This window comes from Gekko japonicus, unplaced genomic scaffold, assembly GCF_001447785.1.
Source record: "Gekko japonicus isolate JY-2015 unplaced genomic scaffold, Gekko_japonicus_V1.1 scaffold1536, whole genome shotgun sequence".
Taxonomy (NCBI): Eukaryota; Metazoa; Chordata; class Lepidosauria; order Squamata; family Gekkonidae; genus Gekko; species Gekko japonicus.
This window is the reverse complement of record NW_015176019.1, coordinates 190,391-211,976: the sequence shown is the minus strand read 5'-3', so window position 1 is coordinate 211,976 and position 21,586 is coordinate 190,391. Positions and strand designations below refer to the sequence as shown.

The 21,586-nt window shown below is 41.5% G+C and overlaps 1 protein-coding gene across 1 annotated transcript in view; it reads right to left on the bottom strand.

Annotated features, from left to right (window-relative positions):
- Positions 1-21,586, bottom strand: part of SASH1 (SAM and SH3 domain containing 1) — a 286,676-nt gene that overhangs the window by 127,605 nt on the left and 137,485 nt on the right. The window contains exon 2 of the mRNA XM_015426581.1: positions 21,445-21,573. Within this exon, the coding sequence (XP_015282067.1) occupies positions 21,445-21,573 (129 nt within the window). The remainder of the gene's footprint in view (positions 1-21,444; positions 21,574-21,586) is intronic.

The following is a 21,586-nucleotide window of genomic DNA, read 5'->3' as shown; positions in this document are numbered from 1 at the left end:
TCATACACGGCGATTTGGGCCAGTTGCGGGCCAGTTTGGGGGCGGATCAAAGCAGCGCGATCACACCACAACATCTGGGAAGCGTTCTGCTTCCGCCCCCAAACTGGCCCTTTCTGGGAAAAAGCGCCTCAAGTTGACACCACCTACCTCGGTGGTTCAACGAGTAGACGCGCTGCACTCCGGGCGTCTGATCGCCGGCACTCCCTTGCGCCGGCTCAACCCCGGCCCGGAGCCGAACTGCGCATGCTCCGACATGCGCAGTTCGGCCGGCCCCCGGTTAGGGCTGTGTTTTCTCCCCGGCGTTTGATCGCGCCGGGGAGAAACGGCGGCGCGGCCGGGGGATCCGTGAGATCCCGCCGCGCTGTGTCGTTGGCGCGGCTTTTAAAAGCCGTGCCTTCAAGCGCCTTTTCCCCTGCGTGTGGCAGGGGCCTGAGACTCCTTTGGGTAGTAAAGGGTGGGGAATAAAACAAATTCTTCTTCTTCAATACAGAAAGGGGGTACACAAATAGGCATTCATCACGTGGTCTATATGCACTAAAATTGCCACGTACACAAAACTTCTCTCAATCAGACAGGAGAGGCACTGAGAGAAGAGTTCCTAGAGCCTAATAGCTGTAGAACTATCTATAGATGGAGGAAAATTGCACAGTGCAACCATTTCTGGGGCTGTATTTGGAAAATAAAAGATCTCTGCATTGGTTTAAAAAACCCCAACCCTCTCTAGATACAGGAAAGTAGTATGCCGTGCAGAAAGTTAGGCTAGAACCTTCATTTCTCACTTGCAAGTTTTCCAAAGACACAGCGATGTTTCCATGGAGAAGCAGTCAATCGTGCAATTTTGTAATTGTACCATGAGGTTTTTCTTAACAGACAGATTGGCTGTTATGTATTATATAGCTGACTCAAGCAGGATCAGACAAGTTGCTGGAAAAGTTGGAGTTAAAGGGGCATACTTGCAGAAAAGTACATGTTGATTAATGATATAACATAGCATCTAGCACCATAATAAGCTTTTGAGATTGCTGAACAGCAAGCTTCCAAAGAAATCTGAATATTGCAGTCAGAAAAAAAAACACATTCTTACTCAAGTCTACCTAAACAATGCGGCAGGGTTGGAGATTTCCAAGAACTACACATGGCTTAGAAACAACCAGCTACAGTATATGTTATTCGCAGTTGGTATTCTGAACTGCAGAATATACCTGCTAACATGCAAGACAAATTGCACTGAAAAACTGTTCTTTATTTGCACATACACTGTCCTTTCCCTTTCATGTACTTCTCATCAAAATTCTGGGATGGTATTGCAAAAAAGAGCAGAGAATCCTCTAAAACCACTGTTTGATTATTCTAACAACAAACCAGAGTTTGGGAGATTTACCACTAAATCCCTTCATGATGTACAGAAAGTGATTACACAGAAATATTTACTATTTTATGTTTTCAGTTTTGGCAGTATTGCATGCATTCTCAAAGCAGCAGCACCCATTTACGAAGCCTTTCATGAATTCGCACTAGTGATGAACTCAGACATTTAAAGGCTAATTCTGTATTTTGTTGATGAAAACTCCTTGATAACTTTCACTTAATTATTAGATAGCTGCCCTTCAAAGAGCAAGACTTGAGAAGTTTCAATGACCCAAATCAAAACTTGCAAAAAGAAGAAGCCACAGACAAAATCTTGACCTTTAAAATGGCACACTTTAATTGTAAGAAAAACCCAGAGAGGATTTTGATAGTATGCATGCCCAGGCTGATACACTCTGATCCATCAAAATTTAGACACAAAAGAAAACCTAGTCAGTACAGCTGCTGGAGGCTCTTGATACTGCAACTATAATGTGTTGGGTTTTTTTAAGCCCCTGGAAGGGATTTTTTTTTAATACTACACAAACTACCAAGAAAAAATAGGGATAGGGGGACTACAATTAGGGAGAAAGAAAAGGCAACCCACACTAAACTAAAAACCCAAGGTTAGGAGATCATTCCCTGTTAAACTACTGTTAATTTTTTTTAAAGGCTGTTAATAAACAATATACTTTGTGAGGACCTGTCTTTCTAAGCTTATATGTTTGTTACTTGTTATGAGAAGATTTCCCGAGCATCTCCACCGGCTCGCTTCATAAAGGCAATTTGCAAAGTCCTTCCGCCTTTACATATATACTAAAACACTCTAAAGTCTTGATATCTTCTTAGACGTTCACTGAAACCCAATCTTCTTCCGTCCAAAGGAATAAAACCGCCAGTCTTAAGCCTCTTCCACTCTTGTCTCGGGGCCCAGGGGAATCTCAAAGGTTTCTTGACTGTGAAGGGAAACTCCAGCTCTTTTTTCTCAGCAGGCTTTAAGATGATACTTTCTAAAAACACTTGCAAAGAAGGAGTTAAATCCTTGTAATTTTTTCCTGTTTCTCTTGTGCTTTTTCTTCTTTTCTCATTGAGATCGCTGTTTAATTTAGTGACCATCTCATTTGCTTTGAAAGCCCTCAATTCCATTTTTTCTACTATCGCCTCCTGGAGCAGCCGGGACACAAACTGTTGATTTATCTTGGCAAGCTGCTGGTTAATACCAACAAGTTGCTCCAGAATCGGCTTAATGGCTTCTGCTACTAGTGCAGTGACGTCAACTTCCCTTCTTCCCAGAGTTTTCGCCATCTTTTTTAGAGTGCCTGCCATTTCAATGTTTTATTTTCAATAAAATCTCTTTCTTCCCGGCTCTGCAAATCGCATTCTCTGTTTAAAAGCCCATGGAAATCTCCCACAACAGGTTTGCACGCTTGTAAATAAAGTCTTTCAGAAGTATCCGTTTACAGATGTCTCTCCCTCTCCCCCTCCCCTCATCCATTTACGTAAACACGTCAGAGAGGCACCCCCCTCCAATCGCTTAAGGGGTTTCGGGGGGGATTTCGTTTCAAGTATCAGTCTACAATCTTTTCTCTCTCTCCCCCTCCCCTTCGTTTATGTAAATGCCTTGAGAGCCATCCCTCTCTCAGCATGTTCCAATCGTTCAAGAAGTTTTTCCTTTTTTGGGGGGGGGGGATTTTCTCTTCTGAAGACAAATCGCTCATTTTCACTCACAGTTCGCTCCTTAACTCACAGTTTATCTTGACATGCTCTTAATCGCTCCTCCGCTAGATCTCCTGTGCTTGATCGGGTCGACACAGCTTGTGGCCTCGCTAAGAGGACGCAGTCAGCGAGAGGGACCATCAGGGCGGAGGGGAGCCTCCATCTCCCTGCAGTTAGCAGGAAAAGAGGCTCACCCTCAAAAGCCCTATGGCTTGGGAGTTCTCCCCAAACTCCCGTGGGGGTGCCGATCCAGCGGCACCTCTCCCCCTTGCTGCTGTGCGGTATGCCTTCCCAGAGAGCTGGGAAAGGCGTCCGCCATTGTTGTGTCGTAGACCCCACCTCCCGCAACTATAATGTTCATGTAATTTCATGGAAGCTGCAAGGCTCACAAAAGGTACAGCTCTCACGAATCCCTCTGAAATGTCATTGCACTCTGCAAAATACTGTTGAGTTTCTTTTTTTTTACTGGTCTGATTATGGAGCAGCAGAAGAGACAAATACTCAGACCACAAATCACACAATGAGGAGCAACAAACAGCCCTTGCAGCTGCCTGCAAGGTCTTGTTACAACCCTGAAAATCTCAACCACCTCCTGTTCTTTTTGACTAGTACAGATATTCTTGAAACATGACATGTGCTTCTTACCATTGAGAAAGGCCATAAATACCCATAGATTTATTGTTTTCAAATTCTAATCTCCAAAATCAGACTGAGTTTATTAATAACCACCTTTCCTGCTTCAAATATTTACAATTACTATTCAATCCATTAAGACTATCTGTACTAAAGGTACAGCCATTCCATGTGCCTGAAGAGGTAGCCCTCACCATAGGCCCAATGCCTATTGTGTTCATCCAAATGATATTAACAAGAAGAGTATGTAAATTATATTCAGCCATCCAGCTCATGAACTGTTCCTAATCTAGGGTGTCCCCCCCCCAGCTTTGAGTAAATTGCCAGTTTCTGTACAGAGCAGATAAGCAAAATAATAATAAAGACTCTGCTTTTCTTGCCACTCATTGATATCATTTTTAGCTACTGAGTAAGAGTGGGGGAAGTAGAACTTAAAGTGATGAAAAAATACGTCTGTTTTAGAGTGTGTAAAGTATTTGTGTTCTGAAATTTTGAGAAAACTAGCTTTCTCTGATCACCTTTGGTAAACACTAAATGAAGAATCTTTAGAACTATTTCTAATGGGGGGAGGAGGTGAAATTACCTGTATACCTACATCTACAGTGCTGGATGTTCTATTTGCAACTCCTTCCTCTATTACTTAATGTGACATTTACCATGAAATATTTCAGGACTCAACTATGTAGCATCAGATATAACAGTATGTACACCAGGGGACACTGACACTGGATAGCCCAGGCTAGCCCAGTCTCATCAGATCTTGGAAGCTAACCAGGGTCAGCCCCGGTTAGTACTTTGATTGGAGGCCACCAAGGAAGTCTAGGGCTGCTGTGCAGAAGCAGGCAATAGCAAACGATCTTTGAATGCCTTGAAAACCCTATGTGGTCGCGATACGTCAGCCATGGCTTGATGCAAACCAACACCAGGGTCCCCAACCTTTTTGAGCCTGCAGACACCTTTGGAATTCTGACAAAAAACCACAAAAGGCCTGCCACAAGAGGTGGAACCACCCACAAAATGACTGTTGCAGGAGGCAGAGCCAACCACATACTATTAGGGAGTAAGGTTATGCATAACTCTTAACACTTCAGAGTTTCAGGCAGAAGCTCTGTTTAACAGGATGACTTTTAAAATGAATATATTGTTTAAAAACATTTTCTTGCATACACACAGTGAAGATCTTTGTTGTGGTGGCAGCAAAAGCTATATTTTTAAAAATCTGCACCACAAATCTGATCACCAACTGCCAATTAGAAGTCCAGCTGGGTAAAAGCCCCATTTGGCTATGCCCACTTTCTAAAACACTTAGTGGGTGCCAGGAAAGGTGTTGGTAGCTGACACATTGGGGACTTCTGGTATACATGAAAATGCTGCTCTGTGCCGCTTAAAAAACATCCGAATGATGATGCAAACCAGTCCACCCACAAGAACTTTAAAGCTTAATTTTGTAATTAGTGTGCTAGGAAATGTGTTGGCAGCTGACACGTTGGGGACTTCTGGTATACATGAAAATGTTGCTCTGTGCCGCTTAAGAAACATCCGAATGATGATGCAAAGCAGTCCACCCTCAAGAACTTTGCAGGATGTCAATTCTCACTGAAGTTCTTCACTTCCTCCCAGAAGCCAGTCCTGAAAGTCTGGAACCCTCTGGAGTGGCATTCAGTATAACATAAGTAGAGACAACTATAAATGGAAATGAGGAAGTACTTTACACAAGAGACTCTGGATTCTGGCTACCAGCACAAACTAGATTGATCTCTAAAGTATCTCAGTTTGGAAGGCACCAACTATTACTAATCAGTAACACTAGAAAGGCCCTGACCTGGATAGCATAGGCTAGCCAGATCTGGTCAGTCCTTGGAAGCTAAGCATGGTCAGCCCTGATCAGTCTTTGGAAGGGAGCCAACAAAGGAATACCAGGGTCGTAATGTGGAAGCAGGAAATGGCAAACCACCTTGGAAGTCTCTTGCCTTGAAAAGTCCATGGGGTCACCATAAGCTGTGACCTGATGGCAAAAAAACAAAGCACCACTAGAAAGCCTTTAAAAAGATCAGAAACAGCTGGCAGTGGGGCATCTATCACTTTGGTTACACATTTAAAATATGACATGTCCTACCCAGGACATGAAAATACAGTGGAACAGAAAATACAGAAAATACAGTGGAACAGACTGCCCCGGGAGGTGGTGGATGCTCCTTCGCTGGATGTTTTCAAGCAGAGGCTGGACGACCATCTTTCGGGTATGTTGTAGGGCTATCTTTCGGCTATGCTCCTGCAGAGTGCAGGGGGTTGGACTAGATGACCTGCAAGGTCCCTTCCAACACTAACATTCTATGATTCTATGATTCTGGTGGTACTGGAAGTGACATTACTGAGTCATCGGTGACGCTCTAACACTGCATGTTCAACTCTAGTGTTGACTGAATGCCAAAGCATTGCTGGTGACATGATTTCTGGTCACATCAGAAGTGATGTCACCATGTCAGGATGCTGGTGATCCCCCCTCATTTTTGTCCTATCACCCTGCTAAATAGCAGTGGGAAGGGCTGGCAACCCTGAATGGTGGTGATACCGAATACGCTCTTTAATGTTTATACCTCCTTCAATATCTTTGATTCAAATTTGAAAATCGCAATTCCTTCAGGGAAAAATGTAAGGTAGGATGAGACTTTTCTGCATATCATTCTGACATTTTTAAATAAAACTATAATCTCCCATTCAACCTATTCTTTTTAAACTGGGCACTCCCCACTGAATCTTTTGTTCTGAACTATTATCTAAGGCATGAAAATACTCTCAGGTCTGCTACAAACAGGTACTGGGTGTATCCAATGATACATCAGCAAGGTTCACATTCAGGTAAGCAACAATCATGCAAAGGTCACTGTGCAAGCAGTAGCACAAGGCATAGCACAATTATTTCACAATCACAAATGTTTACCATGTCCTGTTTTGAAAATAAATTTACTATATTATTAAATTAGTGCACAAACATAAATTTAGACTAACATTCCCCACAAGTGGAAACAGGTCACTACTGGATTCAATGAGCCTACTGTGACTTTTAAAAAGAAAACACTTTACTTAAGGCAATCGCCTTTGTTAGTGGAAGCTGAATAAAAAAATACATGTCAATGTTAGCAGCTTCTTGATTTTGTAAATGTGTAATGTGAAAACAGACTTGTTGACTTTGATTCAGTGTCACAAGTGACATTTTTAAATAAAACTATAATCTCCCATTCAACCTATTCTTTTTAAACTGGGCACTCCCCACTGAATCTTTTGTTCTGAACTATTATCTAAGGCATGAAAATACTCTCAGGTCTGCTACAAACAGGTACTGGGTGTATCCAATGATACATCAGCAAGGTTCACATTCAGGTAAGCAACAATCATGCAAGGGTCACTGTGCAAGCAGTAGCACTAGGCATAGCACAATTATTTCACAATGAATTTACTATATTATTAAATTAGTGCACAAACATAAATTTAGACTAACATTCCACACAAGTGGAAACAGGTCACTACTGGATTCAATGAGCCTACTGTGACTTTTAAAAAGAAAACACTTTACTTAAGGCAATCGCCTTTGTTAGTGGAAGCTGAATAAAAAAATACATGTCAATGTTAGCATCTTCTTGATTTTGTAAATGTGTAATGTGAAAACAGACTTGTTGACTTTGATTCAGTGTCACAAGAATGAAAATATCATTGTTTAAAAGTACGATACAAAAGGTTACAAGCCTTACCAGGAGTTAAGCAGCAAGCCAATCCTGCCTTCAGCAACAGCCAAAGAAGCTGTTAGGCTGGCCCAAGCCGACTGAAGGACTACAGACAATCAGCCTTCACTCCTGCCCTTGCTAACACATGACATCATAAGAAAAACAAAAAAGGAAAATGGTGTTTTTTATGTCAGAGAACATTTGACTGTGGTCAAATAAAGGCCATCAATTAGCAATACCTGAGCAGTCAATTTACTGTCATGCTAACCTCAGGGCTACATAACCTTTGTGACACATTTATCTCAATATAAAGAAAAATCTGCCCTGCAAATACTGGAAACACAAAAAGAAAGACCTTTTAGGGATCTCCATTTGGGGATCTCTACACATTTATTACTATAACAGGGAATACTCAACATAGAAGAAGCATTACAGCAACATTTTATTTTGAAATATCCTGACAGAGTTTAGGTCATATGTATGAACATCAAAGCCTGTTAACCTATTGCTCAGTGTCAGCAACAGGACATCAGTCTTCAACAGATTTGCTTCAAAATGGAGCCATTAATCAGAAAGTCTAGAAGGATACACAGGCAGCCTGTCAGGAGCTCAGCTGCACTTTCTTCAGCTGTGGACTTTTACACTGTCAATTAAATTAGAATAGATCAATATATGGCAAGTTTTTAACACCAGGCCCCACTTATGGATCAGAGGTTTAAGAAAGTAGATCACATAATAGCCTAACAAAATATGGTCTCAATTTTTCCTGAAATAGTTCTTGAAATAATTAGGAGAAGCAAACATTTCTGCTTTAGATGTATAGAAAAACACACCAGAATATTTTGTTCTGTTGAGATTATTTCTTTTCCTTTATGAATACAAGAGTTTTTCAACAAAAATATTGAGAATAGACCCACTGTACACAATTCAACAAAAACTGAGACAGGATCTCACTGGCCGAGTTCAGACTGGCAGTTTGAAGTGGGAGGGAGTCGTTGCAAAAAAGAGCCGGAACAAAGTGTTCCGGGATTTCCCCGTCACACTGCCTGGACTGATGCGGGAGCATACCTGGAGGAGGCACGAGGGAGCGTTCACACTGTTGGCCCGGAGGCGCAGCTGTAAGCGATGTTTTCCTCGCGGCAAATGCCTAGGCGCAGCGGCAAATAGGGCAGGATCTGGCCGCTGTGGGCCATAGGCACATTCCGGCCACATCACCACCCCCTCTTCAAGGCAATCACCTGCACCTTCCTGGTGCCAGAATGAGGCTAGGAGGTCAGTCAGCGTAAACAGCTGGCGCACATTATTAACGCGGGCTGTTCCTGGCTTTTAGCGGTTCGCGTTCACACTTCCGGGAAGCGGAATGAAGCGAGATAAACAGGCTCTCCAGGGTTTTCTACCATTTTCACCAGGTATCTTTTAAACCCGGGAGGCAAGCACTACAAGACGGGTTGAGTACGGGTGGAAACGCCGGACAGGCGTGCCTGTGTAAATGGCCCCTTTAATCCACTTGTGAAACATTCCTCACACGGGCCTATATCGAGGCAAACTGCCAGTCTAAACTCAGCCACTGATACAACAATGCAACACAACAGCATTTTGACTTAACATGAGGCACATAAACTTCAACAGGACTCACAACTAAAGCTTGCTGGCTTCTGCCCTCAGTCCAAAGATAAAGAATTAGGAAGCAAAACATATTTCTAATTTTCATGAACTAGGAGGAAAGTTTGCTTCCTCTCTAAGGAATTTATCCTCAAGGACCTTTTAACACAACGCGGTGACAATGGAGAGTACAGAATATTATACAGGTTCAAATATTTGTACAACAATGAACTCGCAGGTTATATTTTGGGTCAGTCATTGTATCTCAGCCTCAATTTCCTGTCAGTAAAATGGGAATTGGAGCTGCGGTGGCTCAAGTGGTTAAGACGCTGAACGAATACAGGTTCAAATATTTGTACAACAATGAACTCGCAGGTTATATTTTGGGTCAGTCATTGTATCTCAGCCTCAATTTCCTGTCAGTAAAATGGGAATTTTGGTGTTTAGTCATGCCGGCCACATGACCACGGAAACGTCTTCGGACAGCGCTGGCTCTTCGGCTTTGTAACGGAGATGAGCACCGCAACCCTAGAGTCGGATTCGACTGGCTTTCGAGCAAGGGAACCTTTACCTAAAATGGGAATTATTTGTAACCTGCTTCATATCTTTGGTTTGAGGGTGAAGATACGGATTAAAAAGTACTTTGTATACCAAAGTGTGACAGAAATTGTCATCATCATAAGCAGTATAGGAATTGTATGAAAGAAGGGACAAAGAACTGCCACACCTTTTGCCTGACCCAATTCATTCCCTTTCTTCTTCTCCTTTCCCAGCCCTCATATGTTAACCCAATACTCTGTTTGTCTATTGTAAAATATACTGCTATTTGGCACCTATCTAAAGCCAGGTACAGCTTTATATGAGAGGACAATAAACAAAGTTCAGATAAAGAACATTCAACTTGGGCATCAAACAAAGCGAGGGTGCATTGCTTTGCCATCTCCATATTATTTATAAATAAATTATCTTATCTTACTCAGCAGCTTCATATGCACATTGGTAGGTGAAAGGAGCTATGAGATTAATCACTGCCATCAAATTCCTCAGAAACAGAAGTAAGATGATGCCGCTTTCTATTCAGTCTTCAAGAGCAGGACAGGGACAAAGGCCACAACAGAAGTCTCAGTCCTACATACTCAATAAGCATACCTCTCAGAATCTGGTGCACAGGAGGCATAGGCTCTTTACTTAGTTCTGTGCTCACCCTCCAATATGCTATAAAGTAAAAGCTCTATTTCTCGTTGCAGTTGACAGAACCCTACAGATCTTGGCTTTATTTAAAAATAACACTTTCTAGCTCAAGGCATTTTGAACCAAGAAGAAAGCTCTAAAACCTAAACACTCTCATTAGCTTACATATGAATTTTAGGAATGCCTTAAGGAACGTGCTTCCTACGGTGCTTTCTTTTTTACTCATTTTGGCTATTACTCTTCCAAGTAGTTCATTTTAAAACACACATATTTTAGAGAACAAATAGTCTCAGAACTCAATGTCCTTCAAGCTATCATGTAGAAATTAAGAACTTACATCATGCCAAAAATACAAAATGATGTGAAAAACATCAAGCGGCTATAAGTTCCGTGGCACCATGACTTACATTATAAATATGATGAGCAAAATTAGATTGCTTTGAATTATCAGTTGTAAACCAACTGTCTGTTTAATGGAGATTTGGGGAAAACCACATACTTCTGCTTTTCAAAACCATAACCAAAAATATATCCAGATGTTCAAAATATTTCATGGTGTGTTTCAAATCCACTTTGGAACCTGCACTTGATTATGACCCATATGCTTCTTTCATGGTCCCAAAGTCTATTAACTACAGGTGATTGTGCATCTCCATCAAACCTCATTCTTTTTCAAGGCCTACTTCACTGGAAACTCATCAAACACCTAAAAAATACCTCTAAGAATAAACAAGATATGGGACTGCTCAGATTAATATTTTGTAGCTTCACTACAGACACATTTACTAAATTACCAGGAGAAATCAGAATGCAGATGAAAACATGGATACACATTTTATTTAAATTTTTAAGAAAATGCTAACGCTAAATAACTGGGAAAATGTAAGCATTTTAAATTGTCTTGACATTTTCTGCAGCTGATTCTAAAAATGTCACAATCATCAAGATTTGCTTTCATGTAATATTTTGAAACTACAGGTGAGTTCTATAGTTAGGAGAGGTCTGAGAGTACACAGAAATAGAATATAGTTAATCATAATACATGACTCAAGATATCAGGCCTCCCAGCTGCAAACTGGGACCTGATATATTAGCACAGGGTCTCCAATCTTGATGAGCCTGTGAGCAACTTTAGAATTATGTGGACTGGGAATGGGCACCATCTCAAAATGGCTGCCATGGAGGGATAGGGATAGTCAGAATATGGCTATCATGAGATACTGCAGCAAATCAAAAAATGTCAAGAAGTTGTAAGCCAAGTATCTTCCTCCTATGAAGTCAGTTGTTTCTGAGTCTTCCTGTTCCAATGAGGTGGCGGAAAGCCTTGACTGGATCTTTGCTTTGGAGAAGAAGCAAATGGAAACCCACTGGCAGGCACTATGGTGCCCACAGGCACCATATTGATGATCACTGTACTAGTAGAAGAAGCAGTTGGATAAAATGTGCCATATTAGTCTAAAAATCATCGTATGATATAAAATCACTAATACAGTTAACACTTTAAAGTCATTTCTTCTCTTCCACCACATAATAAAACTTATATAAATGGAAGGGGAAATATAACTTTGAACAGTGTCTGGGAGCCTTTTTCTGAGAAATAAACGATTGTTGGAGCTAGAAAGTCATGATTTGAGATTCAGGTGGCACGCCTATCTATGGTATGAGAAAGTAAATGTTGATTTTAAAAATCATATTATTAGAATATGGAATAAATATAAGCCTAGGCTTTGTCAGAAAAGATATTTGTGGGTCTAAACACAGGAAGCATTTTTTAGACGTGAGATGGTAACTAAACACAAGTGGTTAACATATCTTGATATATTAGAGTTTATACAAGGAGCTTGTAAAATGAAATCAAGAGAAGACCTGATAACACAAGGATATAATTGTCAATAGTTCTTTTATGCACAACTGTTAGAAAAATTTAAAATAGGTAAGAGATCCTATGGTTTTGAACAATTTATGATGCATTTTAAACAGAATGATGAGCATGTTATTGCAAAAAAGTATAAATTCCTGTTGAGATTTGAGAAAGAAGAAGAAAAGGTCAAAGACTATAGTAAAATGAGGCAAGAACTTTGGATATAGCATACAATTGGAACAATGGCAAAATATGTGGTTGAAGGGCCTTAAATTTGCATTAAGTACTAGTTTGAAAGAGAATTTTTATAAAATGATGTATTCATGGTATACGTCTCTAGAAAAATTAGCTAGAATGTATTAAAATATTACAAATAAATGTTGGAAATGTGGGCAGCAAGAAGGGATATTCTATCACCTGTGGTGGACATGTACTAAAGCCAAAAAAGTTTGGATACAGAAGATTTTAAAGACTAACATCAGGGGTCATTTCCTGCGGGAGTGCACAGGAATGAAGCTCTGGCAGTAAGGAGCCCAGGGGGCGGGCACATGCAACAAGCCCTGCCCCCTGCTCCCAGCAGTCCTCAGTCGGGCCACGAGGAGCAAGAAGCAGCCAGGTAAGCTGCAGAGCCCCCCCCCCCGGCCCACCTTCAGGTACAAGCTCTCCCTCCTCTGTGAGGGCAGATCTGCGTGTGTCCCCTCCCCCATAGCTAGCAATCCAAAACAGTCCAGTGGCACCTTTAAGACCAAGTTTTATTCAGGTACAAGATCTCCCTCCTCTGCAAGGGCAGATCTGCCAAGGGCAGATCTGCACATCCCCCCCCAATAGCTAGCAATCTAAAACAGTCCAGTGCAGCCTGAGCGGTGGGTGTTGCCTTCTGCCACACTTATGCAAATAAGTTATGCTAATGAGCTGTACCTCTTTTTCTACAAAATGACCCCTGACTAACATACAATTGAAACCAGAGGGTTTTTTGTTGGGATTAATGGATAAACAGAAAGAACACACAGAACTTTACTTCTGTATATGGTAAATCACCAATGTTACCAATAGAAGAATGGCTGGTGAAGATGGTAGAACTTGTGGAGATGGCCAAACTTATCTCTTTGATCAGAGAAAAGACATTAACTACATTTTTTGCTAACTGGAAACCCCTTATAGACTTTTTGCATGAAACAGAAAAAAATGAACTGATGATTTACAGTTCTGAACATTAAGAGGAGGAAAACTGGATAAAGGAGAGATCTTTCCTATAGCTATAGAGAGCGTGAACAGAGAAACTACATTGAATCAGTCATAGATGAAAATTGAAATATACTCCCTTTTTTCTTTCTTTATCTTTTTATGTCTTTTCTTAATTCCATCTGTGATTTTTTTTCTTTTCTGCTTTTTTATGTATCATATTTAATTATCTATTAAAAAAAGAAAGGGTCTGGGGGTAGAGTGTCAGTTTTTAAATATGGCTTACTGCCTGGAGAAGTCAACTAATTCCTATTTTATTCACTTACATTTTTATTTTTGCTACATTTAAGCATGCTGCTTACTGAATGGAGCTGTAGGGATATCTTAACATTTTTTGGCTGCTTTGCTTTGTGCAGATAGTGAAAACAAACCATCTGAAATACCAGTTGGTGTGTATGTACACACACACATCGTCTTGGCAGCTAGTACATCACTTCATACGCAAGTGGACTGGCACAAATTCTCTTTGGCTGGATTCAAATTTCACAGAAGGGACTTTGCCGCTTTTCTTTCTTCATCCCCCTGTGTTCCCTCAAAAGCTACGCATGCACACCATGGGACCATCAAGAACAGTACAGGATGGAAACTGTGGGGTGAACTGAGTTGGGGGAATCAGCAGAAACTGCCTTCCTATTACTATACAATCTTTTCTGTAAACAGAACAGGAGTCATGCAATAGCTGAGGGAATGACTTCCACTGATTCCTTCTACACATGGCAGCCCTTCCACACCATATCCCATTCTTTTTCTGAGTATCTTCCATTCAGAAGCACAAACAGCTAGAGAGAGAAGGGAGAAAATGGCAAGAAGATTTCATAAAGCCATACTCTGTACATATAAATTTGGCCCCAACCCTGAATTAGGATTTGGGTTTCATATCAAACCAACATTCTATCAGACGGTTGAACACATCATGGTAGGCATGATTTTTTTTCCTTTTTGCCCAGGGTAAGGCCAGTTAACCTACTGGTATGAGAAGATATGTAGGCAAATCCACAGACTCAAAGATAAAGGTTATGTGGATGAACTAATAAATTAGCTTAACATCAATGTGGAAAAAAAAAAGCTTTACCTTTAGGTTGCTTGAAAGCACTGCCATTGTTCATATTTCAAAATACACTGGACCTAATGACTACAGTTAAGGCCTCCATTTGTGAAATTTATTTTGATTTATTTGAAATATTTATTTCTCTCCTTTCCTCAAGAGACCCAACAGGGAAAATTAATTTATGGATGCCACCCGCACTAGGCATTCAACCAGCGGAATGTGCTAAAACTAGTCACATGACTAGAATTAGTGTAAACTTTCTCTGCTACATAAAAATGACAAGGGGGAAATGCATGAATATCTTAAAGAGGCCTTACCTTATTTCAACACCGATTTCTATGAAAGAAAACTACATGTGGAATATTTATTCCATCTTTGAGTCAATTAATTTGGCTTCACTATCAATGCTCATCATCTCAGAATGACACATCCTAAGGCACAGCAAACTCCCTGCTTAGTTTTGCACGTCAGTCAGCATATACTGTATATGTCCTTAAGCACAGTCTGGAACATAAAAGTTATCTTCCTGCGAGGTGTTTCGTTTTCAGTTATATATTATATATTTAAAGATGACCAGCATCTAGAATAGACCATATATAATGCTATGCCTGCCTTCAAACCAGTATCTCAATTTGTAACACCAATGTAACGTTGCTATTTCAGATTCTGTCATTATGATTTATCCTAAAAGGATTATTTGCTAGCAGGGTAACGTGTATGATTAAACCTAGAAGTGTAGGAGTAACAATTATGTTCTGATTTCACCTAGAAGCCATAACATTGGTGTTACATTCCCACAGTCACAGATTGTATCAATAATTTTAAAGAGAAGTCCACTTCAACTCCATCAGCAACACATCCCATTTCAAGTCCACCCCTTCACTTTTTATTGTGAATTTAATTATTCTTATCAAAACACTACAAAAAGCACAGAAAGAAGCCAAATATTTGAAAACGCAGGCAAAAACACTAAACTGCTTCAGAGGCCAATCAGCATATTAGTTAAGCAAAATTCCAGCTATCAAAATTTGCTTTTAAATAAACTAGCAAAATCGTTGGAATCACTGACTAAAGTTAAAAAAAAATACTGCAGAGGCCATATTTCTGTCTACTTAGGCGATAAATACAATTCTGTTGGTGAAACTTCAGAGGGCAATTTATGCTTCTGCCATGGGGCAGCCCTAATACAGTATGGCCGGTCAAATAGTAGTACCTTGTAGAATCAGAATTCTAGAAAACCAATAACTCAGAAACACAAAATAATGACAGACACCCCCCCACACACACAACATTTTACTTCTGAGGTTTTTTTCCGTGAGCAGCCTTAAAGGCAAGATTTATACTGAAGAACTTAACCACAAATTTATGTTTGCACTGTCTGTTTGCTGTAATTACATAAATACATTAAGGCACAGATATACATCAATCCACATATTTCTGGGGTGGTTCACTCTCAGCATTTGTGTTTATACAACCAACTCAAATTAGCACTCATTTTTAACACGAGTCTTCAGATATTTTTGAGACAAGTCTTGTGACAAATAAGAAAAGGCATTCATAAAGTAAAGGCCAGAAAATTAGGATAAGAAAAGGCATTCATAAAGTAAAGGCCAGAAAATCCACAGATTCACATAGATTGAGTGAGCTCTGATAGCCAGAGTCAGGAATTAATTGCTGAGCAAGGTACAGAAACTAATATTACATTTTCCCCTTGCAAGCCATTTCTAGAGGCCTGAGTCTGTGTCCTGGAGGTCTAGAATTTCAGTAATAGGTTGAGTCCTATGGTTAAATAAATAAGAAGACCTCGTGCAAGAAGTCCTTCCCACAGCAGCCCCCCTACACACACATCCCAAAAGGACCCTGTTAAAGTTTGCAAACCCTCATAAGCAAAATTCATCATGGGACAAAGTGCTACAGAGAGGAGGGGAATCAAGCAGAACAGCAAAGTGTTTTGGCCAATTCCCCCTCCACTCTGCAACCCTGTGGCATAGTGAATTGTTTTATGAGTGCTCCCCATCTTTCAAAACACATAGGGGACTGCACAGAGGATTTTCTTGCACCAGCCCCTTCACAACAATAAGATCCAACCATAAGGGTTTTTTACGTAGTCTTTATACTACATATACATAAAAATAATTTGGCAATGGAAACATTAAGCTACACTTTTGAGTTCCATATCCACACAAAAAAACCAATTGTGTTACCAAAACATTCTAAGTTATAGCAGGCACAGACTGTGACAAACTAGCAATAAAAAAAGTTCAACACATAATGAATGTGAGCTGCCCTGAGCCTGTCCACGGGGAGGGCAGGATAAAAATGGAAATAAATAAATAAATAAATAAAATATACTGAGAGGAGACGGAAATATGCCCAAATTTGCCATTTCTCCCCACACCACTTCTCCTGTTTTCTTCTCCCAAGGAAAGGCTATCAAATCAGCTGCAGGTCTGACCTACATTTGCTCACATCTATTTAACTGTTTAACTCATAACTCTACACCTTTGATGTGAACTAATTCAATTCACATGGTTTCTTCTAGACCACCTTCCTCAACTGTGCTGAGGCCAAATTAGGCCCATCTGTCTAAATGAAAGGGAGTTCTCAAGCCATAAACTCATGCTTCGTTAACTAGCATAGACATTGCCAGGAGCTGCCTTCCAAAATTAGTGTTAGTCACAAGCTTTCATTACTGTCAGTCATTGTCAGGAGGACTAGCCAGTATGCTGCAGTTTGAGGATAAAACAGTATCAAAGAAAAAGACAGAATTACTATTCATTCCATTCATTCCTGACTATCATGAAATAGGTTCTGATCTCTATAAATTCTACAGATTTCAGGTGATTTAAATTAGTCACTTTCCTTGGAAAACTTACAGTGCAATTCTAAACAGTGACATCCTTCTGGCCACTGAAGCCAATAGACTTGGAATGGTGTAACTCTTGTTTAGGACTGCACTGTCAAATTGTTCCATAGCTATACTCCTGTTTGATACTATCTTACTAATTTATTAACACAGCAATCCTGGGGGGAGGGTGAATCAAAATAGGGAGCCGACTGACTCCAACACTGGCATAACTTAGATTTATGCTAGCGTAAGGGATATTTATGCCAGTGTAGGGCAGGAGATGCGCTGCACAGCACACTTTCACTGGTGCAACTGCACCACAGCTGTGAGCAGGGAGAGTTACAGGCCAGTGTCTTGGCCCCACTGGTGGATCTCCCAATGGCACCTGGTATTTTTGGCCACTGTGTGGCAGAGTGCTGGACTGGATGGGCCATTGGCCTGATCCAACATTCGCTTCTCTTATGTTCCTACGTTCTTAACCCCTGTTCCAGTGGAAATGTGGGAACACCCCCCAGAGCAGGCGCAAAACTGTGCCGTCAAAAACACCGGTACAGCCCATTTCACTCCCCCCCCTCAGCTGCAGCAACACCCTCAGAAACCCAAGCAGCTCAGGATGCTGACCAAGTGTGCACCCAATCAGCACACCCTCCCATACTGCCTCTGCCCAATGACTGCCTGCTCCGCCCTACAGATGGCTCCAGGAGGTAGCCCCACAGCTCTAGAAGAAGGGTGTGCAGCACAGGATGCTGTCTGACAGCTCCCTGTTGTGTAGACTTAGAGCTAGCACACATGCACCTTGGTGCTGGACAAAACACAGACAGGGCACCTAGCACCGCTGGGCAAGAACTTGGGGTGAAGACACCACCGAGAGAGCAAAGTCCACACTTCGTGGCTGACCTCTCCCAACTTTCTGAACCCAGCGGTACAGCAGTTTGACCCCAGGGATCCCAGGTAAGCAAAGAACCTGTTCCCTTAATCCCCATTCTCCCAGGCCAACAGCAGTGGCATTTAGCCGCATTGGAAATAGCATCTTTTCCTCCAGAACCTGGCAGCCGGAGGGGCCAGGAGAGCTCCCCCAAAAGGACATGGACCCTGCACGCCAGGCAGTTCAGTGCAATGGGGGCCGCCTTCTGCCGAGGGAGGGGGTGGAAGGTGGCACTATTTTATCAGGTTGTGTGGCCCACCCATGGGCAGCGCTCCCCCTGTACAAAATGCACAAGTAGGTGGTAAGCCCCTCCAACCAGAGTGGCGAAAGATCCCACATAATGGCCAAATCCTTCCCTTGAAGGAGAAAGCTGGATCAGTTGTGGATGATCTGGCTTCCACCACCCGTCGGGTCCACCATGCGACATCAGAGTGCCAGACAGGTTGTCTGCAACTGTCAAATGTCCTACAAGCTACCAAGGAGGACCTTCGGCAGCTGCTCCACCATGTATTTTCCCCATACACAGGTGCCGATCCAAAGCAATCACCTCATCCGTGGAGACAAAACCCCACCATGTGCCCTCCCTGCACAAGAAGCTAGGCCTTGGGAACACGTGGACACAACCAGCCCCCCATCCCTTCCCAACCCACACCTATTGGGGAAGTGTCCCTAGCACAAAAGGATCAAGTGGGGGTCTGTACATCAACGCCGTGATCCCAGCCTTACCACTCTGTTGTCCCAGGTTCTCTCCAATAAAGCTTACCTGCTGTGCCTGTCCCAGGTGTTATTGTTTGTTGCAGACTCTGGGAGGTGGGTACATATGGGGGATGCCTTGCAAGCCACATGGTTCTGCCAGACGAAACTGCGGCAGGGGGCCCATCTTGACAATAATACTGTCACAGAATGGATGGGTGCAAAGAAAAGGCTACATAACAGGCCACCATCCCCCAGCCAAAAGCACAGACCGCAGACCCAAAAGCTGCAGAGCAACCCCATGAACTGTCTTGGATCACTTTGGGGGGCCCTGGGGTGAGACATACTGCCATGGCAGTGAGCAGAGATGCAAATGCCATGGGTGTTCCCTAATGGATTGGTCATGGTGGTAGTCCCTAGGCCCAGGGAGCCAGTGTGAGCTGATGTCCCATGCTGGATCCCCTGTGCAAACGATGCTGTTGGCTTAAGGCGCTACTGCCTCATAGAGGCTTGGGGGATACCATGCTGCGCTGCAGAGAAGGAATGGCAGGAATGGTCAATTTCAGAGGGCAATCCCCTATGGAGGCCTGCTTGGCCTATCTGAATCCCAGGCACCCTGGACATATTTGCCTCTTCAAATGAGGGGCTCAGACAGCACACAGCAAGTGAAATGAGCAAGTAAACTGCAAATTTCGATTACAGCATAAAATAGCTTTAGAAAGCCATAGATTACAATATCAATCCTAGAAGTACTCTGAGCATTCTGCATGGTATGCAGTAAATGGACATCATGGATTCACAAAATATGAGCATGTATTGCAAATTGTGGCATACAGAACAATTACACGGCAGAGCGATATCATTAGGGGGCCAGTGGTGGCTTAGATTTGTTTTACTCATCTTCATACCACAATTAAAAAGAATAAACTACCATCACAATCATCTCCTGTTTTTTAACAGATCAGTATTCATTTCCTGCCAAATTCAATTTTTTTCTGTATTTTGGCATTAGAACAGATGGCTGGGTAGGGCTCTGGTAATAACATTAGTGTCTTCCTACAAAAAAAATGCAGTTCAGTGATGACTGAAATGTATGCACTGAATGTCACAAGGAGACAGAGAAAGAAAGAGCTCACTAACACAAGTGTTCGTATCTCTACAATGATTTTTCTGGGTTTTCCACAAATACTACAGGACCAATCAGATAATTCCAGCATTATCAGCCAACTCACAAAGAACTCCATCCAGGCTAAAAGCAGTACATAAGAGACTTGTAATTCATTTCTTACCTAGTTTACACCCTGTATGGAACGACAGTGTGCAACTTCAAGGCTTCTATTATAGATCTTATTGGGGTGCATTTACACTTTGTGCCATCAGAAGCAATGTACAAGACTCTTTCACACATGCTTTTGGCCTTTGAAAAGTCTCTCTTATCTATGTAGACAGACTTTTCCCTATGAAGACGTCAGTTATGTGCTTGTATCTAAGGTTTTGACAGTATTCTTGTTGTTGGGGGGGGGGTTGTCCAAGATGAGCTAAAGGCCAGATCAATATACACATATCTGGCATTTTATACTGTGTCAATTTCTGAAAGTAAATTTGTATAAGCAGATAATAACAAGTAGTGCAGTGACTCAAAGAACAATTAAAGGTCTGTCATAAACCCCATGACTCACAACAATGGTGCAGTCTCTTCCCTCAGCCACATAGAATAATTAACACATTCAATTTAGAAGAGTTAAATCATGCTGTGTGCTCTATCCCTAGGGGGGCATTCACAAGATCACATTAACGAGCACTATTACTTTGATAAGCAGAGACATAATGCTAACCCTTTGCCCCCTCCCAAGTACCATCCACACTAGGGTAATACCAAAAAATGTAAACTGGATTGATTTTAAACTTCCACTTTTACTAATATAAATATTATTTCTGTTTTGCCACACAACAACACTGCTTTTCTCCCTAATTATTACATGTACACCTTTCATTAGCTGATTTAGTTCTTGGGAGTTTAAGCCCTCTAGTTATTCCTCTGGGGGAAGTCTGTCTATAATGTAATTAATTTAGCCTGTTCTCCTCTCTCCTGTTCTAGGAGCAGTGGTTCCAGCTGCTAAGACATGTAAATTCAGCAATTTTTAGATCTTGCCAAAGATCACATAGTTTGAAAGTATAACAAATGTCATTACGTGATCATTACAAGACACTGATTTAGATGTCAATAGAGTAAAACTGGACTGACTTTAGCATTCATCATTTATTTCAAATAGGTGAGACCAAACTGGAAGATGTTTATGGAAGCTGCTGAACACCTCAAGAGTGGGTATGACATTTGTAGATGAAGCAGACAAATAACCCCTGGACAATAATAATTTAATATTTAACATTCAGCTTGGGCTAAGTCACAGTAAACATTTTTTCTACCACTGCAAATGGCATTTAATGAGAAGATTGTTACAATTTACAAGGGTACTTTTATAAATTGTATGTCTTTTGAGTAAAATGAAATGCAAGGCTGATCCTGAATATGTGCTCCTAGACCCAAGACAATATTTCTGAGCTCTTAGAATGACTATGGAATTTCAAAATGGGCACTGTTTGTTATCGACTTACCACATCAAGGTCTTGGGAAACTCTCCGTTTGCGCAACTCTTCCATTCTCTCACATACATCAGTAAAGCAAGTATTATAGTAATCTGCATACTGTTGAGCCAAGTCATCAATGTTGCCCAAAGATCCATCCTACAGGGAAGAT